We start from the raw sequence: 24,862 nt of genomic DNA, 5'->3' as shown, positions 1-24,862 counted from the left end.
ATACTTTATATTATAAAGCCTTATCAATTTTCAGTTTTTGTGAAATCCCCCTTTACTGCGGAATGGTATAAGCTAATTTGGGGCCCCAAATTCAAACAGGAAACACAACACGACCGTCTGATTGCTGCTGTCAAATTAAGGCAAATTCTCAATGTCTACAAAGCTGTGATCGGGAGTCTTCAGTCTATGTAACGCTAAGGATAACACAGGTAAGCTGTTTGTGAAATTTTATTGATCTGTTTTTCTAAATGGGGGTATTTGAAAGCGTGATCTTATTTGAGTTGTAGAAGGGTTAGCGTTTGTTGTCACAAGGTCAACGCTGCAGATGTCACGTTATTCTCAGCCTCAGTAGATCCACCGGGCTTTAGACTGAGAAAGTATTGTATGTGATGAGTCCCCGATAAGCCTTGCATTTACATAGAGAAAATAGACAGAGAATTCACTGTGACGTGTACCGTGATTCACTAAGTGACAATTGAATGAATACCTTTGAGGCTTTCTTTGACCATTTTTTTTTGATCAAATAAATACCAGACACTTCAGTTATTCGGTTGTTATTTTCTCCTAATGCCTTTCTTCTTTTGTTACAATAGTCTGACGTATTCTCGATGTTATTTTTTCACTCCATCATTCTTATTACAAGAATCTGGCATATTCAGGAGGCACTCCACACCCTCACACCACACTGGAACCACACCTCAAATCAGCATAAGAACACTATGGAGCGATCGTTCTGTACGTGTCTCCTGTTGCTATGGCAACTGTCCATCACGACCTGTCATGTCCACATCCATGAGAGCCACTACCCTGACCACTATGTGGATGGAGACCATGATGCAGAGTTTGACAGGGAAATATTACTGGGAGGAAAGGTTAGTGTGTTTGCAATGCTTCTTTGATTTTTAGCATTTCATAGACCTCTATTATTGAATTACAAGCTGACAGTCTAACCCTATTGCAGTGTACAACTGCAAGCAATAGCGATGATGTCATGGTGACCCAGTGGTGGACAGAAAGCAGGTGGTGGACAAAAGATTGATTTTCATATTAAATGATTTGATCTACCAATTCAGATATTAATTAGTAATCTTTTTGCCTGCCAGTCATCAAATACCCCAGACAGTGATCACTCTTATAGTACCATTAGTAGTGTCTTTCCTGTAATGAAATGGCTGGCAAAAGAAAAATCAATTTTGTAGACTGCTTTTCTTGCATTGACTCCTATACTAAACATAGGTGACCTTAAAAATCTAACCCTCTGAAATAGTTCCTAGTAATTTGTGCCATAGCCAAGTTTTCATGCTAATTTTTACATATTTCACTGAGCAGAAGGAAGCAGAAGAATACCAGAAGCTCTCACCTGAAGAGTCCAAACAGAGGCTGATGTTACTGGTGAAGAAGATTGATGTGAATGGGGACGGGCTGCTGGACAGAGGTGGGTCTGATGACTGCAATATAACTTTAGGCACTAGGTGGCAGGACTTAAGGTACAGTCTTCATACATTTGTAAATAGTCTTCAACCTGTCTTTACTTGTAATCCCTAGCCAGGGCTCTTTGGCTCCAGGGCCAACATGTCCCCAAGGAAACTTTCCCTTGGCCCCCCCTTTGGAAAGCCTTGATGCTCAAGGCTTTTCTTGTTACAGTACAGTCTAGCTTCCAGGTTATCAAATTATGTGGGAATAAACGTTCTGTCATTTGCTGAAATAATATATCATAATGATTTCATTATAATAGTACTCCAAATACATCTGCATGAATTTGTATTCAAAAGTTAAATAAAAGCTGCCTTTTTCTTCGCTCACATCCTAATTTCCCACTATGTTGACAGATGAACTGGTGGATCACATGCTGGAGTCTTTCAGCACCTACTCTGTTGAGGAGGCCAAAGAGACGTTCCCGACTATAGACCTGGATGAAGACGGTAAGGTGTCCTGGGAGGAGTACCTGCAGGATACCTTTGGTGCTGAGTACGTCTCCACGGATGGGAACCCTGCAGAGGATGAGGTGTAGTTTGAAAACTTATCATTTCTGTAATCCTTGTTGTCAATTTGCACGATGTTGTACAAGAAACACAGCTTTTGGGTGGGGTTCAACCATCTTTATCCAGTATTTCTTCTGCATACCTATATGCAAGTTTTGTGGTATTGGCATGTGGAAAGACTACATATTTTTATCATTTTGCAGTGTCATACTTGCATTGAAAAATGTAGGACATGTAGGAGCTTAGCTGCTTCAGATCTAAAAGCTGCCAATAATAATATAATGATATTGCCAGTAATAATGTAATGATGTTGGTAACGTTTCGGTGAATAAGGATATGTAAATGAGTATCACACAGGCTTTTATAGAAGCTATGTTTTCATGATCAACAACAACAGCTGTCAATTTAAGTTGCAGAAATAATTTCATCTCTTTGTGAAAACTTAAGTTGTGTTTGTTTCTGTGTTTGTAGATGATCCAGGATGACCGCAGGTTTTTCCAGGAGGCTGATGAGGACCATGATGAGAAGTTAGATGAGGTGGAGTGGCTGGCCTTCCAGCACCCAGAAGAGTATGTCAGGATGCATGTGAGTGACCTGGGGAGGGGGGCTCAATCAGGCATCCTTTCCTAAGACATCAACTCTCTAACTTTTGGCTACATATTATACACTTCTAGGTACAAGGGATGATCAGTAGGTTCTCAGCCTCTCCCAAACAATCATATGCCTTTTATCAATATCCACCAAATTTCTAATTATTGTGTTGATTACTTTTTAGTCAACGTCCTTTTGAAAATCGGTAGGTGAGTGGAGAGCAAAAGCAAAGCTGAAATGTGATGTGTGGGTCGTGTTCTTCTTGATATGAAATCTACCCCTCATATGATTTGGTACCATTTCATCCATGTACAAAGCTTCAAGTTGAGAGTGATCTAAATAAGGTGTAATCTGTAAAGCTGGCCATGCATCTTTTGACTTTTTAATTGATAGCAATAATAATTTTTCTCAGCACTTCCTTGTAGAAGAGAAGCTGGAGGAAAGTGACTGGAATGAAGATGGGTTGATTGACTTTGATGAGTACCTTGGTGATGATGAACCTGACTCATGTGAGTATTACAGCAGGTTTCTCCTCACTTCCTTTGTTTTTAAATCATACAACATTACAGAGAAAGCCATTACACAATCTTTTACCTACTATACTACTACTATTGGGAGGCTATTGTAAATTGTCAATGAATTTATAAATAGTCAATGATTTTGTATATTGTCAATGATTTGTAAATTTGCTCAATAAATGAAATTTGAAAAGTGAGATGGTGGCACAGCATTTTAAGGAATAGGTTTAGGATGGCTGAACATCTAAACCAAAATATGCTGTAAAAGTCAATAGATACAAGGCATTATGTTTTTGCAGAACTGAAAATAGATCTTTCCTCCTTCCTAGAAAATTCCTATGTTGAAATTTAAATTTCTTTTAAAAATCATGGAATATTCTAAAGAATACAAAAATAAAAGTTGGCATCGATTACAGTACTCAGTACTCTCTTGGTAAGTTGTTAATTTCCTGTCGTCTGACCCTCCCCAGCCTACAGCAGTGAGGAGGAGTGGAGGATAGTGGAGAGAGAACAGTTTGATGAGTATGATAAGGACAGAGACGGTCTGCTGGACGGGGAGGAGGTGGCAGCCTGGGTCACTCCCAACCACAGAGAGGCGGCAGAGGAGGAGGTCAGAACGGTTCAACTATCTTAACCTTGGACAGGATAATTTCACATGTTGGTTGGTTGGGTTATTTGTGAACAGGATAAGAGTTACTCAGTGATTGATGATTTACCTTTTGTTTAACTTTTTTTTCCTGTGAAGAAAGAACGTAATCAAGTATTGATGCCTCTAACTTAATTAAAACTGCAGATTATACCCATGTAAGTCCTATGGAGGAAACTGCATAAATCATATATGCATGGTGCCTCAGTGGAGGTTTACATTCTTGGAGCACTGTCTAACTTCTACATTTCAGTCAGTAGAGTTACATTACGAGTCAGATCCTTTTGTTTACTGCTGTTAAACACCATTTCCTAATGCAATTTTATACCATTATTTGTTTTTGCACTTAACTTTCCTATTTGACTAATCATTTTGCCCGGTTACAGGCTGACCATCTCCTGTCCATGGCTGACACCAACCAAGATGAGAAGCTGTCGGCTGAGGAGATCATGTCTGACCCCGACCTCTTCCTGCAGAGCGACCTGACAGAACAGGGGGAGCTGCTGCACACCATGGACCACCAGGAGCTGTGATGATCTCAAACCACAGGTTCCGTTACACTAAAGAATTGACTTGCCATGTACAGAAATTCTTACAGTACACCAAAAGACAGTCACTCAAGCAACAGGATTAAATTTTGAATCAGTCAAGAGTCAGATGTTTCAGACAGCATCCGCTGTCTTTTGTCAGTGACTAAATTGAAGAACTGGAGAACCAGGTTTTATTTTACAGTAGTTATAAATCAAGGCTTTGCGCCCAATCCTGCATTAAATGGTAGAATAGTGTCACTCTTCTATTTCAGACTAAATGGGTAGATGTGAATGTTGATTTTTCATGCACCTATTGATATTGATTATGTTGCTGTAGATCTGAAACTATAGGAATGGATGCTGTGGTTCCTACCTCATAATAAGCCCATAGGACAACACAACTGTTCCTTTCATTCCTTATGAAATATTTTGTCTGTGGGCTACTGGCAAATGACCATATCCACATGTACATGTACATGTATACAGGGTATGATTAGTTATAGTCTGATCAGCAAAAGTCAGTCATGCCATTATATCTTATAGGTTTAAATGTATCAAACAAAAGTAAGGAAGACTAAGCTTTAAAAATTGTATTTTTTATGGTTGAAGGTGAGACATATTAACCTGGTTAAGTAATACACTTTTAGAAACATTCCAGATGGGTTCAATTTGGAAATTAATCCCTGAGCCAGCAGAGCAGGTCAGTCCTGCGAGCAAAGATTGTTTTTGCCAACTATTGTTTGCCAAGTACAGAATACTGTACAATGTATTTAACCTGACTAGCAGGGGTAGATATGGTTAAACTAAAGGTAGTAACAGACTTTTCATGACATTTCTACAAGACCTACTTTAGGACTTTTTTAAGCTTCCTGACTCTACCTCATGGACACATGAGCTGCAGTTTCCATTTAGTTGAGGGGTGGAAAATTTAATAGGTATCTCAATCCAGTATTAGTTACAATAGAGCCATTTTCCATCTATTGTATACAATAGTTACATACAGTATTCAAAAGCATGCTCACAGAAATCTATGGTATTATACCAATAGCCTCAGACCATTAAAGTTGTCCCAGGCTTTTATCATGAGTCAATATACAGTGTAGTATGTTGCATAGTGTGACTATACAGTGTAGTATGTTGCTTAGTGTGAATAGAGATGTTGCATTTATTTATTGTTCTTTGTGGAAAGATTGTGTAGTATTTTTGGTCATAGAGACTGAATTTTCAGTGTTGCATTACTGATGCATTGCCAGTGTTTCTTCCTGTCTTCAAATACATGATAGAGAAATTGATTAGACTGATTCAGATTGTCAAGGGGAAAAACTACCTGGTCTGGATAACATAACATTATTAACCTTTAGTGCTCTGAAGTAGCCATTTGGCACCCAGTTCCCTATTGGTTACAGAGTTAGGCAGCAGGGAGAAGGTTAATAACAAGTAGAAAACCAAGGTGCTGTTTAATACATGTATTTGTTTTTCAAGATCTAGTTACCTTTGTTAGCATAGCAATTGCTGTGATTTGGAAATGCCAAGTCGTAATTAAAATGTGCTGTTCTTGTATTTTTTGTTATTTAAAGTCCAGTGTCATGTCTTGCCTGTTTTTGTTGCTGTTAAATGAATTCTACTACCTTGTATTATTGTGTTACTATTGAATGCTGGAAATAACTGATTTATTTCAAGGAGGTTGTATTCTATTAATTCAAGGTAGCTTTTAATAAAAAATGTGGAAAGGAGTTTTGTATTGGTACTGTATGTTCATTTAATTCAAGCATGAGAATTTTCATATCTGATGTTGTGAAGTATATATCACAGTCCTATCCTTTCATAGAAGGCAATTAAAATATTTCCTCATTAATCAGACAAATGGCACCCTTATTTGCATAATCTATGTCTAAATATGTTCACCTTTACCTAACTTTTACACATTATGAGAATGGAATTCTGTAGTCGCTCAGTGATCGAGCTACAACACTGAAGTAATACAGTATACTCTTTAATGGACAATTAATACAGTGGAATGCATGTGTAGCCAGTACTTAATCTACTGGCTGAAATATCTGCATTTATCGAAAGTAAACACTGTACTAGCATAAATCTTTTCCTCAATATCCAGTAATACATAATTAAACTATATCATGCTATTTTTTCTACTAGTACACATACTTGGCAGCCAAAAATAATTGATAATTTTTGCCTGTGCATAATTATGAATGCCAACAAAGATTAAGGCAACAATGGGTATTCACTTCAAAGGCCATTGCTTTAACAGGACAAAATGTCTTGGATATACATATATTTGGTAATGAGTTTCAATAATCAGTAATATCAGTAACACACTTCTTATGATGAGCTGATGATACAAATCTACAATAAAGTTATAATGTCTATATTTGTCTTATAATGCAATGTCACATGAAAAATAGAAGGTATAAGAATGATCATGATTTGGCACAAGCCAACAAATCTACTGTGCAAACGACATTAACCTTTGTGAGAACCTTTAGTCTAAGCTCTGTCCTATAAATTGGCTCAGCAAAACGTTTGCAAATTTATCATCTCCACGAATTCTTTATATTCAATATATTTGCCTCTTTTACAAAGTATCTGGTATTAGTACATGGATCAGTATGCAGATCCCTTAACATTTTGACACACTGATACAAGAGTCAGATCATATGGAATCTTTACAAATCTCTCTTACAAGTCAATTGTCAGGTCTGTATGCTTAGTATGCTACAGCGAAAAATTGTGACTTTGAGACAGCTTGGCCTCATGTACAAACTTGTAAATGAAGTTGTGATTCTTTGAAGTTTCAAACTGAATCACTGATTGTCTAGTACAAACAACATCTATAATTCTGTAGCAGCAAATGATAAAAAGGATGTTATAAAAGACATTGTGGCAAAAGGAAAACTAAAAACAGAAATGAAGCGAATGAAGAAATTCCCCATAATGAGATGGTCCAAGCATTGTGATCAGCTTAGCCAGTCCAAATCATCATCATCATCGTCAGGGAAAAGGGGTGGCGGAGGTTCAGGTTTGAAGGGCTGTAAAAAGACAAAGAAGAATAAAAACATAACATTTCATCAACCCCGGCCCATACACCTTTAAGTTACAGTCATCGGCATCACTGTCACAGTGTCAGTCTGTTATTCACATGTATGTAGCATTTCAGATGCAATATTTAATGTATATCCTAACAAGCTGCTCTCAGATTAACAGAGTATGTTACTACTACTTACATCATCAGCATCGTCAAGTGTTGCTTGTTTTGTCTTTTCCTTCTCAGCCTCCTCATCTTTAGGTTGGACACCAAAAGCATCTGCCATGCCGTCATCCAAGATGTCGTCATCTCCAAAGATATTGCTGCAACACATGTCATAGAGCTGCTTCACATATTCAATGTGTAATCTATATTTTCCCATTCACAAACTGATTCCCCACTACAAAACCACCAAGGCAACTGATAAATTTAAGTTCCCAGAAGGATACTTTACAATTGCTAGTGTGATCAAGTAAATAATGCTCTATGCACATGCATGTCAGCAGCATGTGTGACCACTTTGAAACATACTAGTCCAGTACACATGCTGGACTATAGACATGGGAATGTCCTTCCAATTTGCCATGTTCCTTTTCCGTACCTTACGTCTGGTTTCTTCTCCTCCTCAGCAGGCTTCTCTGGTGGCTTCTCCACATTCTCTGACTCTTGCTGAACATGGTTCGTTTGGTCTGATTGGTTCATAGTGACAGTTTCTTCCCCTTCTTCTTTCTTCTCAACAGTCACATTGTTATCAACACTCTTGGCTTCTTCAGAAGCCTGTTCAGTCCTGTCATTGTCTGTCTTGTTTTCTACAGTTTCTTTGCTAACTTCATCAACTGGCTGTTCTGCCTCCTTTGAATCTTCTTTATCTTCTGCTTGTTCTGCGGGTGCTGATGGTGACCCAGAATCCTCTGTGCCCTGATCATCTACAGTTGGTGGAGTTGCAGAATCAGGAACTGGAGGGGTTTCAGTTTTGCTTGTTTCTGAGCTGTTTTGTTCTTCTGTATCCTCATTGGTAACTTGAGCAGGAGGTTCTGTAGACTCTACAGCTTGAACGGGCACAGCTTCTTCTTGTACTGCGTCTTCTGTGGAATCTGTCAACACAAAATTAATTTAGAAGTCTACAAGTAACAACATTGGGTGCTTTATACTCATAATTGTTGTATTGACTGTAAAACAAAAAGATGGGTCCAGCATCTATTAAATTTTACTACAGTCAAACCTGCCTATAGCGGTCACTCAAGGGACTGGCCAAAATCGACCGCTATGGACAGGTGGCCGCTCTATAGAAACGGTTGATTGATTACGAGCAATAAGTGGCACATGTTTTCTGTACCCACTGAGAAACATTTATTCACATACATGTACAGTCAAACTTGGTCTACCGACCACTTCCACAAGACAACCATCGGCTCAAGATGACTGCTTTCGGTAGGTCCGGATTTTTCCACAAGCAAATTTAGTCCAAGTCGATCCATCGATCCGCCCCCAATCCGGAGCACATGCGACCAAAATGTTGCCAAAGACAACCGTGTCATTTTCAATTGCGCGGCGACATCATTTATCAGCAAATAATTGCGGAATTTCACGGTAAAATCAGCCTGTTTGGGTCGGATTCCTTGCCGGGAGAAAAAACAACAGCTGCAAGATGAGAGGTCATAGGGTCATTGGGATAGTCTACTGTAATGTGGGTGCAGCTGCAATGTGTGAGTTATGATTTTACTCTACATTAAATAGTACAAAATGTAAATTTATTTCGTCAAAGAAGTTCTTTGAATAAAGAGAACAGAATATACAAAACAATGGATGACTTTATAACATTTTTTTAGAGGATAAAAGGCATCTGTCTTTTTTTTAACAAACTGCTCCCCCATGGTACTACTAGTGAAGTAACCCAAGTAAACAAAACGTCCCGCTAGGACCGCGCACCAAGAGGCTCTGTTTGTCTCAAATTTCTGGCGTCTTGGCGGTTTTGGAAATTCAAAACCAACACCAGGAGCAAAATAAAACCATGTACAACATTTTCATGGGTAACACTGTAGCTATAATGACATTTTTTTCTGCGGGGATTTGAAAGAAGGCTCCCGAATCTTGCGGCGACCATGCGCCGTGACCGTTATCGGCAGTGTTTCCAGACCCGCGGGACCGAAAATCGAGTGGCCGCGACCGCGTTGGCCAGGTGACCGCTATAGCCAAATTCTTAATGCTTATGTCAATGGGAAAAATCCAAGGGACCGACAAAAAGTGACCACTATGGGCAGGTGGCCGCTATGCAAAGGTGACCGCTAATACAGGTTTGACTGTACTCTAAACTTTACTTTGTCCAATGCAGGGCCACGGATATGTAGATAAAGACTTTGACTAGCAAAATTGCCCAAAATATGTTACCATCAAAATATTTTGAAACACAAGACAAGATTTGTTAGGTTTGTAAAGAGGTGGTCAGCTTCAACATCTAGATTCTTTGCAAGTACTTAAGGCAAAAACTTCTAACCTTCCTGCTGTTGTTCCTTTACTTCCTCCTCCTCCTCTTGCTTCTCTTCCTCCTCTTCTCCCTCCTCCTCCTCCTCCTCCTCTTCACTCTCCTCCTCACTCCCTGACTCGCGGCCCTCCTCCTGCTGTGAAGGCTGCTGGGATAGCAGCTTCACAGTGGTTGTTTTGATGGCATCGACGATGGCAGCCAGGATAGCCTTCCCCGTGTACGACCCCTCCGGCTCAAACTCTGCTCGCAGGGAGTGGAACACCTGGTTCATGATCTTCTTCACCTGAACAGATGTAAATAAGCTACATTAGTTCTTACTTAGACTTAGGGGCTCTGACTCATGAGGCAGCTATACTGATCCATAAGTGCAATATATGTACATTATTTATTGATTCAATCATTTCTGTTTCCTTTCACCAGGGTGGCTCCCTCAGTGGCTGGTCACTGCTTTTCAGAGAAGCCCTAGGTATATACAGACAAACAATGCAAGAAGCAATATAATATCAGTATTAATCCATTGACAGTACATGTATATGTAGGGCAGTAAACATATTTATACTGTTATTAATCTGTTGATACATTAGTGTAGACTAGTACAAAAAAATGTATATGTACATAAGTACAGGAATAAGATTCCATCTAACTGTGCTAAATGTTTCTCTGCCAATGACAATTTAGCTTTTCAAAAGATGTTTCAGTGAAAAAACAAGCACATTATCCACACGTTTCCTTACTTCTTGAGCTATATTGGGCGTGGTCATGGCACCAGAAGACTGAGCCTGCTCCAGCTGGTCCCTAAGTTCAGTTATCTGCTCCTCGTAGCGCTCCTTCATACCCAGCGCACTGCCATGCAGACTGGTATACTGGAACATATACAAGTCAACTTCAATCAAATGTATCTTTCAAGTGGTTATTTTCTACCTCTCACTGTATATATAAAATGGTAAAAATGTCACAATTATGTTACATATGCTCAAACAAAAAAGAAAAGCTTCTGCAATGCTACAAACATAACACAGAAAATAACTTAGCAGTCTCCCTGCTGCCTATAATCCCATAACCAATACAACTTTGGTGAAAAATAGCTACCTTAGCAGGCTGAAGGTCAACAAGTACTTGCAGCAGTGTTCCCGCCAGGCATACCTCAGTGCGTCTTTGGACGCACTTTTTTTGGAAAGGACGCACTCAGCTGGGCTGAGTGCGTCCGAACGAAATTTTGAAGGGAGGCTAATTTCTGTCACAAGTGGAACTAGAATCTTAGAACAACCGCTCATTTAGTAAGAAAGAAGCCTACGATGTACTTCCATGGCTCTCTGTTACGCATTGTTAGCAGTCCAGGGCCAGGGGCGGAGCGCTGCACGCCTCAAAAACATCAAACTCACGCCGGGCGGCCCTGGCCCCAGTGAGACACGCCCCCGTAAGCTCTAAGATCCGAAGTTCAGCGAAGTGCCGACGGTCCTACGGCCGCGGGGCCAGTACACAAGATTCACTCGAACAAGGAGCGCCTCTAAATATCGTGTTGTTGCCCTCATTGTACTTTTTTGATGACAGTCATACAGATATTTGCGGCTCTATTAGTATTTCACAAGCCGTTTATATCTTGATCATGAACTTGGACGAACTCAGGCGAAAGGTTCGCGCCAAACATGATCATGAAACGCCTGAAGGATGATAGCATCACAACGTAACAAAGCACACTGCAAGCACATCGATACATGAAAAAATTATGTATGTCCCAGAAACTAATACAATTCACTAAAATCACACCCAACTTCTTGTAATCCTTCGATTTTATATAGAGAAATGTCATTGTGTTTATCAACTTACAATGTGATCGTGATTTCCCTCTTTTACGTTTGGATGCGGTGAACACACCTCAGTGCAGCCATCTTGTCAAAAGCTGTGTTGCGATTTCGTTCAATTTGCTATTGGAAAATTGACTCAAAGACCTGATCTCTGGCTCGCAGTATGACTGCACGAGTATGAGCATAGTTTTACGTACATCTAGGATAAAAAGAATGGTACGTACATGATGACGAAAGCATGGAGAGTCGTCACTGGGAGCCGAAGCACGCACGGCTTTTCTGTAGAGAATCTAGGGACACAACTTTCTTTTCCATGGCTGTCGCCTGTAGGACTGTTTGCCTTGCAGCTACGATTTTGCCACTGGATGATCATTGATTTTCTAGGATCGACCCAACATTGAACCGGCCTGGATGTCATGTTCACTTTTGTGACGGTAATTTATGCTTCTTTGACCGACAAATGGATTCTATACTTACCGCATATCGTCCGATAATTAACTAGTTTCGTACTTGGTAACGTTACGAACGTTATGTTTTTTAATAAACTACGGCCTGCTTGTGAAAATTACTTGTAAGCTCATGTTTACTTACCTTTTCCTGTTAGTAACGTTCACGAGAACTACCGGTGTTAGTGACATAAAAACGAACTCTCCGGTCGAGAACAAACGATCGCCATAAAATGAAAACTGATAGCCGGTTTTATCAAACTAATCAAAGACTTAGATAGTATTTTCCATGCTCATTATCAAACTTGGTCGGTATCTACGTACCTCAAAACACGAATATAGAAGTAAAACAATGTGTTAGAAGTAAACAACAACGGGTGACAACATAATCTACCGATTTCCTGCGTTTTGAAAAGCACATTTTTGGGTCGTTCTCGTTAGCACTGCCACCGATAATGACAATGGCGGCGGTAAAAGGGACCACTGACAACCACTCTCAATGGCATGATTTGTCTCTCAAAATGCGGGAGATTGCGTTTCTGAAGGCTTGAAGATCCAAAATTTCCCGGGGGAGAATCCCCCCGGACCCCCCGAAATTGCGACCGCCTTCGGCGGTCGGGTCGCGCCTTCGGCGCTCCCCCCCCCCCATATTATATTTCGGTGGACGCACTCTTAACGTGGGCTGGCGGGAACGCTGACTTGCAGTAAATATTCTCAGTCTGAGCCACTGTTTTACCTTCTCCTTCCACTCTGCCATTTCCTCCAGCTTCTCCTCAAGCTCTTCCACTTTCTGGTTCCCCTCCCCCTGGGAGTTTTTCACAGCAGCCAGCTGCAGGAAAAATGTGCATAAGGAGTTGTATATATCTACAAAATGTCTCTTTCTTGCCAATGCCACAGATTCAGCTTTTACAGTTCAATGACACCATAATATACATATGTATTCAACATCAAACCTAGAATGTGATGAATCCTACCTTTATAACTCAATGTGGGGCTAAAAGGGAATCTATTCTTTAACTTACTAATATCAGATCGTAACTCTTTCTGCTTACACATAACCCCCCATCATCTGTACCCCCAAATAACCCCATCAGGGGCAAAGTAGGAGGGGGTTGAGGTCCCGGGCTAGGATGGGCAGGCCTCCAGCCTGGCACGGAACGACTCAAAGGTGGGAGCCGTCGCAACCATGCCAGGTTAGGCATTACACTGGGGAATAGCACAGGGTACCCACCTTGCTCTCCATGTTGGAGAGTTTGTTCTTGAGTTGTTCCTTCTCCTCCTGTAGTTCCTCCATCTGTCTCCTGTGCTTGTCTTGTGTCTGTGCCACCAGACGGTCACACTTGTCCTTCCACTGGGTCTCTATCTCCTGCTCAACTGCTGCTACCTGGAAGGAGGTTTGGTACTTCATCTTATGATACAAACATTCAATAATACCACTTGCTGCTTGATGATTTTTACGTAAACCTTTAGCTATAGCTACCTCTACCATTTAAATACCTCTAGCCATGGAAAATGCTCTAAATGCTTTTTGGGCACACTCCACTGTGTTCATTGAAATTGACAAAAGACTTATCATTATTCAAAAGCATTCATTGAAATCAATATATACACGATACAGAATCTATTTTTTACATTAAAAATGTGAATGATTTAAAAAAAAATCATTTACAGTCTGGTACATTGCTGAATGAAGACAGTCACAATACTATTGATAAGCATACTGAGCTGGATGTATCTAACTAATATGTGTAGTATGCCATATACCTGCTCTGCTGTCACAGCATCAGTTGAAGCCCTATGTTTTCTCAGCTTGGACCTCAAGTCCTCAACTTCCTCCTGATGAAAAACAAACATTCACACATGAATGTACATAATGAATAGCAACACTACAGCTCAACAGCAAATTGCAAAACTGGCATTAATATGTCCATAAACTACAACACTTATACTTGAAGTACTAGTATGAAAAGCTTGATCCTGGTATTGAAAAATAGAAAGAAAACTATCCTCACCTCATGTTGCCTTTTGATTTCATCCATTTCCTCCTCCAATTTTCTCCTGTCTGCAGTTGCCTTGGTCTTCCTTTCTGACAGAGTCTGGAAGAGAAGTTTGTCAGAGTCTAGCTTTTCAATCTGGAAAATCTTAAATCCTACAGTCCATTTCTTTTCTGTCAGTTAGTTGTCTTCTAATGCTAGCAGAATATTTTCTAACACTTCAGGGTAGCTTTGAAATATTATGATCACACAAAACCACTGCAAAACCCTTTTTTCTAAGTACACATTAACTCCAATTTTCCACGAAGAAATCATTCAGGTTATAATTAAAATGTGTGTTAAGTGTTAAAAGCAAAGATAAGAACAGAATGGTTACAGAAGTTGAGAAGGACAACAGTTATCCAAGTACAAGTTACTACAACACCTCGAAAATGTGTATGAAATATGCTATTTCTAGTAAAATGGGCAGAAACTCTACTACTGTGCAAAATACACCACCACTAGAACAGGTCTATCTACATCTGGAAGTATTCTGTGCACCTGTCTCACCTCCCCTTCTCCACTCTTCTCAACAAATCACCAACAAGGAGACAGACAGAGAGAGGGGACCAGCGGGGTGAACAAGAAAACATTAGTCATTGGTGGTTCATTGGTGCTTTATTTGTAAATGGTAGTGAGATGAAAAGGGTGATTCAGGAATTGATACAGAATGAAAATGTCAGGGTGCTGAAGTTCATGTGATCAGTTTGGAAAATATAATATCAATGATCTAACAATGCAGTAGCTACATGTGATTAAGTCCTGTGTTTTATACTATTTGCTGGTGCTGATTCAGACAACAATGAATAGTTGACAAGGTAATGCCAACTATATAGGTCTTGCATTTTTGCTATCAACTGTAAAAACAACACTCACATGCCTTAGTATAGATAACATGTAGAAAGACAGGAAAGAGTGAAGAAAAAAAATCATATATAACCACATGTTGAGTAAATGCTAGGTTAGAGGCTATGCTCGGCAATCCTAAAGTCACTATTACATGTTACACACAGTGCTATGTAAAAAAAAAGTATTTGTTATCTTTGTCCGGCAGCTAAAAGTATTTAATACTTATATAATAATATGATATAATATAATAGTACAGCAAAACTTTTTCAACACATAACTAGAAATATTGCACTGATACATGATTCCATTTTTCTAGCAAAATTAGTTTAAAGCCCCACCCCTAAAATAAAAAAAATCCTTTGAACTTACAAGTACATGTACCATTATATTTGTTGAGAAGGCCTCTAAGCCATTGAGACACTTGTGTACAGCTTGTATGCCCTCCTGTTGTACAGACTTGCGCTCCTACCTTTTCCAGCCCTTCCTTCTCTGCCCTGAGTTCTGTGAGCTCGTCCTCCATCTCCCCCATCCTGCTGTCCTGCTGCCTCTTACTCACCTTCTCAGTCTTCATGGTCTGCTGCAGCTCAGACAGCTGGGAGTCCGTCTCTGGAGTCATGAACACAAACAGGTTATCAAACACACACACACAACACGCACCAACCTTCTTATCGTTCAGACCCTTGAAGTGCCTAGTGGCACATAGGGCAGGAAGTTTCCTTGCTGTTTCAGTAGCAGGGTATATCTTTACAGGGAGGAGTTGCTAGCCCTTCCCTTTTAACGTGCTTGAGGTACCTCCACAAACATGGAACCCCCATTTTATGTCCCTTCCGAAAGCAGTGCAGCCAAAACCAAGATGTCCTGGCCCCAGAACATGTTTCTGTGCCTGTTGTACTGACCTGTCTTTGCCTGTCTTAGTGTGTTGAGTTCAGACAGGTGTTTCTGTGCCTGTTGTACTGACCTGTCTTTGCCTGTCTAAGTGTGCTGAGTTCAGACAGGTGTTTCTGTGCCTGTTGTACTAACCTGTCTTTGCCTGTCTAAGTGTGCTGAGTTCAGACAGGTATTTCTGTGCCTGTAGTACTAACCTGTCTTTGCCTGTCTAAGTGTGTTGAGTTCAGACAGGTGTTTCTGTGCCTGTTGTACTAACCAGTCTTTGCCTGTCTAAGTGTGTTGAGTTCAGACAGGTGTTTCTGTGCCTCCTGTGCGGCAGTGTTGAGCTGTGAGGTCAGGTCTCCCTCCTGTTTCCTCAGCCCAGCCATCTCCAGCTGCAGCCGACTCAGCTGGGCAGTGGTGATGCTCAACTCATTGGCCATCTGCACCTGGAGACGTCACACAGCAAGAACGACACTTAACCTTTAACACTCTCAAGTAGCCGTTTGGCACCCCATTCTCTATTGGTTACAGAGTTAGGCAGAAGGGAGAAGGTTAAGGATGGACTTCTCTACACTTAAAAAAATCCAAGCCAGTATACCATTTAGAGTATTGCTGTCCATTAACTGAAGCTACACATGTACATCATGTTACATGCATATAGTTCAAAAATCATTTAGAGTCAATCTTGGCCTCAACAACCACTCAAGGAACTGAGGAAACATGGTCGGTAACTGGGAGTGGTTGCTTCAGACAAGAGGGTCTTAACCATGTCAAATTGGACAGGACTATTTTGATGTGGTTTATGACTGGTGGTAGTTGGCTGCGGTGGTTTGACTGTATACACTTTCATACAAAGTTGTTTCCATTACAGACAATGTTACTACTGCTGACCTTTTCCTGCTCCAGTTCAAGTACCCTGGCCTGAGACTGGGCTGCTGTGGTCTTGAAGGTGTCATTTCTCTGCTCCAACATTGTGTTGCTTTGTTCTATAAACCTACAATTCAATACAAAAATACATAATTTTCAAAATGTAGTATCTGCTGAAATCATCCAAAAACAATAAAAGAAAATAGAAATTTAAGTCCACTGTATTGTAAAAATGTTCTCAACCAAGACTGTCAAAACATCTTTGTTTTCATTATTATTTTCCAAAGGTGCTCCATAGTAAATAAAAGTGACCAATACACCCTGGAAGACCTGTTGATGTTTTGGTACATACTTTTGGTTCCTCTGTAGCAGCTCAGCAATCTTCTCATTCTGTGATTCCACTCTAGAACTCTTTTCAAACACTTCCTTTTTCAACCTCTCATTGTCCTAAAAGAAAACACCAAATGAAATTGAGACACATACACATATACTGCAATACATTGCACTAGCATACTCAATATCACTCTGAAATTTCAAACCATTAAGGTTTAAAAGAACTTGCACACAATATATGTCTGATGTAGTTGTCACCTGGAGAATTCTCTGGATGTTCTGCATGAGTACAGAAGCCTCCATGTAGCCTTGAGGACCCTGTGGGACCAGGCTGTTACCCATGCCATGGAGCTGCAGGTTGTCAACCTAATCAAACAAAGTCAAAGAACAAATACATCTTTTATTATTTCTTCCAAAGTTGACAGTCTTTACTGTTACAGTTGCAAGAGACCTGCTGTAACTGTTATTTTTACAGTAATGATGCCTATGTCAAAGATAATTGTCATAACTCCATTTTCTAAAAAGGAACATTTAGTAAGTCAACAAATATCAACAAAAATATCTTAAAACAGGGGTTATATAAGGCATGTACCAAACAAAAATCTTCTAACCTTGGAGAGAATCTGTTCCACCTTGTCCGTTACTTTACCAATGGCAATCCTCATCTCCGTGTTCTGTTGCCGCGTTTCCGACACAAGCATGTTGGTGTGCATGTCGCTTCCTGGTTGCCCTGGAAACTGCTGCTGTTGCCCTGGAAACTGTTGCTGTTGCCCTGGAAACTGTTGCTGTTGCCCCGGAAACTGCTGCCCTGGGAACTGTTGCTGGGCGGGGTACATGTTGTTGTACTGAGGGGGCGGGGCCTGGCCGGGCTGCTGGTAGTTGTAGGGTGTGGCAGAGGGAGCAGAGGTTTGGGGGTACTGGTAGGGAGGAACAACGTGGTACTAGTCAGCAGTGGTTACAAGGGAAGAGAGGAGAAGGAAAATATTTAGCATCTGAGATGTAGGAGCTGCTAAATCAATGACTGACCGAAGCTGTGAGACACTTAAGAAGCTGTACATGTTGTAAGTCTTCTGAGACGAAAAGAGCCAATGAGAAGAATTGTGTTAATTCATACCCATATTGGTAAACCAGTGGGTAATACATTGTATTTGTATCTGATCTTTGTTAAGTTGCCATCCGTCACATCGAATATGAAGTAGAGACTTATACGTAGTTTTGTTATAATCATAATTTGCACCTGGAATGGCTGCTGCTGCATCTGTGGCTGGTACATGGCCACCTGCTGCTGAGGCATGCCAGGTGGGGCAAAACCTGGGAATAAAAACAGCAAAATTGATAAAAAGAAATCAATTTTTTATAACTGCTAGGAAAGTACTTAATTCTATGCAATTAATCATTTTATGTGTTTAGCAAATAGATCAACCTGGCGAGACCAATGCATGTCTGTAGCTGCCATGCATCAGACCCTGATGCTTGTGAACAATTGACATGTGTTTAGCAGATCAACACTTGATGCCATTACTTCATCAGCATGTATCTGTCGTGCAGACTACCTTGAATACCAGGCTGGATCTGGGGCGGTGCTTGTTGCGGCGGGGCCATCTGCTGGGGCGGCTGCGCGACCGGCTGGACAGGTGCTGCCTGCTGGGGCACCGGTTTAACCACCTGCGGCTGCTCCTCCAGCTCCGGCTCCACGTCCCCCTCCCCGTCCCCCGTGGACGGGATGATGGCCTGGCCCATCTTGGCCATGCGGGAGATGAGTTTGGCCTTGCTGCTGGAGGGGTGGCCCAGCTGCTCACTGATGGAGGACGTCCTGGCCTTAACACTGGTGGCTTCACCTGCGGCCTGTACACAAAAGGAGAGCATATATCATATGAAAACAATCTAGAACATCAAGACAGGACTTACTAGTCTGGGTAACATGCTCCGTTATAACTGCTGGCTCAATGTTTTTGCTTGCTAATTACTTAAATAATTGTTAGGTGCTAGGTGTTGTAATGAAGTATCTGCACTGATGTCTTCACCTGCAGCCTGTACACAGTAGGGTGGCATATAAGAAAACAAGCCAGAATAACAAGAAAGAACTTTAAATTTGGCGAGAGAACAAACATGCAAAGTGTTGTATTGATTGTATCTGCATCAAGAAAAAATGTACTGTAAATCTTGAGATATTTGTGGTGGTTTTTATTTTTGCGGTTTTCGCAGTGACCTCCCTACCATGAATTCATAACTGTACTCCAGAACTGCAAATTTAAAACACCACAAAAACCTCCTTTCCCCTCCTATACATGTACTGCCAAATTATGTCCCCGTGAAAATAAATGAACTTACAATACTAGGTCAGCGTCTACTAAAACACATGCATGCATGAAGTGGCAGTTGAAATAATGTAAGTACACATGTAAGACTTCCCTAACCTGGGGTGCGGCCTGTGCTGGGGGTTGGGCCTCCACAACGGGTGAGTCCACTCTTGGGGCAGGGGAGTCTCGTGATGAAGTGGACCTGGTATCTTCTTTGTTGAACTTGACCTTCAAGGGAAAGAAATTTGAGGGTCACTTTATAGAAGCAAAGGTTGTTTTTTTTACGCCAATATTTTTATCTTTTACATTTACATATAAATACATATAGGTGAGATTACACCTGAAACACTATTAATTCAGCATTACATTGCTCATTGAATCACATTGAATGGTAAACAGCCCACACTTACCTTCATAGCATGGACTTCAAAGACGAGTGTAGCGTGGGCAGGTACCCTGTTGGGCACACCTTTGGCACCATACGCCAGGTGTGGAGGAATAACCAGCAGTCTCTTTCCTGACTTCTTCATCCCAACAGTTCCGTCTTCCCACCCCTGGAAACAGACAAATGTCAAATAACAGAGACAAATATATTCAAGTAGCACAGAGAGAAAAATCATCACTGGATGGAAAGACACAACCTCATGATCAAACTGTAAGAGGCATCGTATGAAGGTATTTCATCATCAAAGTCAGTTCTGCTATGTTAGAAACGGTCTTATATGCAGACCTCACCTTGATGACTTTCCCCTTTCCAATTTTAAACCTGAAGGCCTTGTCTGTGCTCATGTTACTGTCAAACACCTGAAACAGCAGAGTGATGTTTAGTGTATTTGAAAAACAATGATCAGATAGAGTATTGGCTAGTTCATGATTACTAAAATGAGAATATACAAATGTACATGTATTACTAAAAGCATAAGTAACATATGCAGCATGGTCTCAGTAATAAAACTTAATGGCAAATTTTGGATGTAAATATATGCTGTAATTAAATACTCCTTACCTGACCAAAGGTGTTGTTGCTCAGCAGCCACCCTGTATATTTCATCTCCATAGAGTCTCCCACATCTACAGTCTGGCCCTCCCCTAGAACCAGGTCCTGATGGACTATTCCATCTATTGCACCACTATTGGCTCGGGACATTCCAATCTACAGAAGAGGGACCAACATGAAATAACACTTAATCTACAGACCTTAAGGGCAAGAGATACATTAAAATTTTGAATTGCATTGAAAAAATTGTGAAATAAAACCAGTATGGTCACTCACATGTTTGGTAAAGTCCACAGCATTGGACTCAGAGTCAAACATAATAGACCATGTCTGTCTCTGGTCATCATAGAAGGAGGCATAGTTGTTGGCTTGTACCTGCATGGAACGGAACAAACTTGATATAGTAAGTTTGTTCGACATTTTTATCTAATTGACTAGTGACAAGATATACACGATATTCAATGATAGAAGTCAACATTCACATCAAAAAGCACAATACCATTTCATGTATAAATATCTTATTTTTAGCTCTAGTAAGTCTAGTCAAAGAAAATGCCCTTTGGGGCCTCCCCAGCCAACTCTTACTTTGACTGCTCATTCTGCCTCTATGGTGTACATGACATAACCTTGAGACATAGTTCACCACATCACTTACATACCAAGGGCAGGCTGATGTGATGTCATACTTACAGTAAAGCTGAAGGTCCTTGTGACCTTGGCAGTGGTGACAGGCCTGTCCTTACTGACATACAACAGGATCTTGTACTGTACACGTCAGAGGACAAGATAAAGACAATGTTATAATAGGTAGTGAGGACAGTTTCTTAGTATGGGTTGGTCTTCCATAATAATCTTTTTTGTAACGATCCTCGGTAGATTGAAGGAAAGTTGAACGTTTGGCAAAAAGTGAAAAAGAAACTTTCAAAAAAGTAAGAATAATACAGGTTTTAAAAAAAGCAGCACAGAGAAATTCAACAGCACGTAGACTTGATATGATGAGTGGTTAGGAGTTTTGTGATTCTTGACTTGCATTGGTCCATCTTGTACTTACATCACTGTTGCTATGGTTACCAAGGATGGCCGCACCCAGCTTCCCCTGCTTGACATACTGATTGTCCACACTGAGGAAAAATTCAAAAGAGTATATCAACTATATGTCTTGTGAGAACTACATGTACGAATACATACTCCATATCATTAGTCTTTGAATACGGGTAATCACCCAACTCACAATGTATAATCTATGCATAACATATCCATACAGTCTGACAGTCTGGCATCTTCTATCTCTAATTTTATTTACATTTTCGTTAAGTCCTGGGGTATATGATTTAGACTCATCAATAATCCAGTGATGTAACTACTAATAGACATTTTCACCTTTTCCCCACCCATGCTGTTCTTTATTTATATCTTATAACTATCATCCTGCCATACATAAATGACGTACTATTTGTAAGCATGTACAGCGCATGCAAACAGTAAAGCTGGAGCAGCGCCACTCTCTGCCTTCGCTGGCTGGGCCTTCTTGGGTTCCTTGGGTGCCGTGTACGTCAGAGACTCGTTCCCTGCCCTCGCACCAGCTTGGTCAGCGCTGAACAGGGAGCCAAGCTTCGACCTTCAAAACATCACAAAGGTTATATGTTAACATCATAGCTTCATTGAGAAATGTTTAGATATACATGTATGAAATGACCCTCTACTAAGCAATCAGTATTGCAGGCATGCTAAATCAACAAATTTCTCTAGTTTTCCCAAATTTAACTTCAACTATGAACAGATGACATTTTGATTTGACATGAAGCTAACTCATGCAACAACAGACATGTTAGCTGTAAAGGTAATACAATCACAAGTTAGCCTTATATTTTGGTTACCTGTGCCAGTATCTGAACTCATCACTAAAGAACCAACTCATTGTAGACCATAAAAACCCACAAATGGTCAGAACAATATAACGCTGCCCTCCCAAGTAGAGTCCAGCTATGTCATGACTCCAGCAATGTGTAGCTCTTGGCTGCTTTTAAGTTGTCGTTCAGCAGATCAAAACCACATCTGACATATAGTATTGATATGTTAAACCGATGGGATAATCAACAAGTCTGTTCACAAATCATTCTGGCAAACAATTTCCATCTGTAGCATAGCATTGGCATGTATATGTGGCATGACCAGTAGATGGGTTTTAGAGCAAGGTCTGTGACTATGCAATGTAACACTGTGTACTATAGGGACAGTTCATTGTATGTACCTGGGGGGGGGGGGTACTCATGTTATATTAACTACATATATTTGCAACTGGGTACTGGCCTGTGTGCTCAACATTTTCCATACAATTACATCATAACTATAATACAGTCTGAACTCACTCTCTTTCATATTCAACTATGGTCTTCAAATATTCTATAAATATTAGTGAGATAGTGTGCATAAATTGATTTAGATGGGTACAATGAACAGTCCCTACAGGTTACAGTTTGTTGAGATTTCCAACTGGCAGGATATAGACCCTCGACTGTCTGGCAATGACTTCAACGTGCAGGGACAAGACCACCATTGTTCGAACAACAACTGACTCACAGTCATGCATTCCTTGTTATGTACAATGTAGTTGGTGCCAACACAGTAGTGCCAGACAAACATTGGAGTTAAGTTTCCATATGTAATCCTAAGCCTTAACTCCTGAATACAAGAATGGTGTGAGACTGTGACTAAAGCCTAAGCATCCACTAGAAAGCAATACCTGAATACTCCTTCACAAGTAGATATAGACAAATGGTGATCCATCTAAGATCATACTAGAAAATCATAGAATGGTTGCTGACTTAAGAAAGATTAATAAGGTGTGTTTTTTTTCTCTGCCTAATTGTCATGTTGTTGTTAGTTGATTTGCTGTACTGCTGCACAGTTGAAATCATTATTATTCTTAGGCTAATTGCTATGGTGACAGAGAAAACTTTACATAGTAAATGCATGTTACTTATGAACTATGATGACAGAATCCCTTCTACTGAGCAGAGAAGAGTAAAATAGTCTATAGCAGAAACACAACTTATTCTGGCATCTGATCATGACTTAGGCTGAATACAATTTTGTTTGCTTTTACATTCCGTCTGAAGCACCATAGTGTCAGGACAAACATCACATGCCTCCTACAGCTAACATAACCACTCTGACTGCTGACATGGGTTAACTCAAGGTTAAAGGTGAAAGGTTGTAATTAGATGGATCAATGTCCTTGGATGGATGAGGAGACCAATGCTGGCTGTCACCATCCTCAATCCATCACATTAACTTGATTAGGTACTTTCTTTGTATGCTAAACATATGATACATATAACTACATGTTTTTTCTCCTATTTTCAAGTTGGTATAATCTATTATTGACTCTAATTGACATATTGCAATCAACTTAATGTCACCTAAACTAAAATTCAACACTTTTTTTTTCTAACAAAGTAACATCTTACATTTTTTACAGGTTAGAGATTTGCCCGAGGCTATTGACAGGATCATCCTGTCAGCAGTACATTTTTTTACTGCTGACAGGGTCATCCTGTCAATAGCCACTTCCTAGAGATTTTAGATATGACATCAAATTTGATACTATTTTGTGATTATAGACTCATGTACATACGTATTAAGGAGTTTAATCCCATTTCCAAGATCTAAGATCATGCAGCCTCTAGTTAAACAGCAAGCCTTATTTGCATAACACGTCTGGCCGTGGTCTTGACCTCAACCAGGTCTAAGCTACGGCCGCGTGGCGCGTTGGATACACCCGATCCCTCGATCTCGGAAGTTAAGCAACGCGCGGTCCGGACAGTGCTTGGATGGGGGACCAACCAAGGACGTCCGGATTGCTGTAGCCTCACGAAGCTTTCCACGAAATCGTCTTCCGGGAGGGACGTAAAACGGGGGTCCCGTGCTCGAGGAGGTGCCTCGAACACGTTAAACAGCCTCATTACCCTACACATTGGGTACCTGCCTGTGGCACTGGCTGCAAATACACCTGATATTATTATATAAACAAAATAGTGGAGTTCCACTTAATTGTAATTTCGACTAGAGAATACAGGAAAACTTCACAATTAGTAGGTAAAGCACACAGAAAGGAACATTCTATACATTCAAATACGTCTAGTTTCTAGTTTTAGAGCCGAAACTTAGTTTGACAGTGGTCAAACTAAAATGTCCCAACCGGTCATCATATAATCTTTCGCAAACAACGGACCCGCCACATAACACAGGAAGTCGAAGATTTTTGTCAAGAAAAGCTACTTATTTTCGTCATGTGTGACAAGTCTTACCCTCCTGACATGCCCGAGGGCGAGAGGAAGTCATCTTCATCTTCTCCACCAAGACTAAACATTTTAAAGATGTTCTAAGACATTAAACAGGTACTTTTCTGGTACTTTTGGCTTCGGAGAGTAGCCAAGTGGGAGGGGAGTCATGTGAGGATCTGGGCGCTTCCACTATGACAAGAAGAGGTCACGATTTTTCTCTTGAATTAGAATCCCTTCAACAGCATTGTTCACGGAATAAAAATAACTTAAATTAAATCTAATAT

The 24,862-nt window shown here is 40.5% G+C and overlaps 2 protein-coding genes across 6 annotated transcripts; one reads left to right on the top strand and one right to left on the bottom strand.

The window, feature by feature from the left end:
* The first annotated feature begins 69 nt into the window (after positions 1 to 69).
* LOC136442571 (reticulocalbin-2-like) lies at positions 70 to 6,335 on the top strand. Of its 2 annotated transcripts, none has more exons than XM_066439495.1 (8): positions 70 to 209; positions 660 to 872; positions 1,330 to 1,435; positions 1,830 to 2,005; positions 2,454 to 2,567; positions 2,986 to 3,082; positions 3,562 to 3,701; positions 4,124 to 6,335. In XM_066439495.1, exons 2-8 carry the CDS (start codon positions 720 to 722, stop codon positions 4,268 to 4,270), a joined length of 933 nt encoding a protein of 310 aa, XP_066295592.1. In that variant the 5' UTR covers positions 70 to 209; positions 660 to 719; the 3' UTR covers positions 4,271 to 6,335. The 2 variants fall into 2 exon arrangements, with proteins under 2 accessions (XP_066295592.1, XP_066295591.1); XM_066439494.1 differs by having other exon boundaries at positions 644 to 872.
* Positions 6,245 to 24,763, bottom strand: LOC136442569 (FK506-binding protein 15-like). 4 transcript variants are annotated; one of them, XM_066439490.1, is made up of 27 exons: positions 24,603 to 24,763; positions 21,743 to 21,910; positions 21,344 to 21,413; positions 20,983 to 21,057; positions 20,569 to 20,667; positions 20,302 to 20,448; positions 20,031 to 20,099; positions 19,706 to 19,849; positions 19,413 to 19,523; positions 18,549 to 18,840; positions 18,233 to 18,306; positions 17,607 to 17,936; positions 17,254 to 17,361; positions 17,015 to 17,109; positions 16,687 to 16,789; positions 16,070 to 16,241; positions 15,395 to 15,531; positions 14,587 to 14,601; positions 14,056 to 14,139; positions 13,808 to 13,879; positions 13,275 to 13,427; positions 12,780 to 12,872; positions 10,527 to 10,655; positions 9,805 to 10,075; positions 7,912 to 8,404; positions 7,510 to 7,633; positions 6,245 to 7,314 (listed from the first exon to the last, which is right to left on the bottom strand). In XM_066439490.1, the coding sequence occupies exons 1-27, from the start codon at positions 24,662 to 24,664 to the stop codon at positions 7,243 to 7,245; spliced, it is 3,762 nt and encodes a 1,253-aa protein (XP_066295587.1). In that variant the 5' UTR covers positions 24,665 to 24,763; the 3' UTR covers positions 6,245 to 7,242. The 4 variants fall into 4 exon arrangements, with proteins under 4 accessions (XP_066295587.1, XP_066295590.1, XP_066295589.1 ...); XM_066439493.1 differs by having other exon boundaries at positions 17,607 to 17,912; XM_066439492.1 differs by lacking the exon at positions 24,603 to 24,763 and adding an exon at positions 22,170 to 22,407.
* Positions 24,764 to 24,862: the final 99 nt, after the last annotated feature.

The sequence above is a fragment of the Branchiostoma lanceolatum genome, chromosome 9 (assembly GCF_035083965.1).
Source record: "Branchiostoma lanceolatum isolate klBraLanc5 chromosome 9, klBraLanc5.hap2, whole genome shotgun sequence".
NCBI classification, from domain to species: Eukaryota; Metazoa; Chordata; class Leptocardii; order Amphioxiformes; family Branchiostomatidae; genus Branchiostoma; species Branchiostoma lanceolatum.
This window is presented reverse-complemented; position numbering and strand designations above follow the sequence as displayed.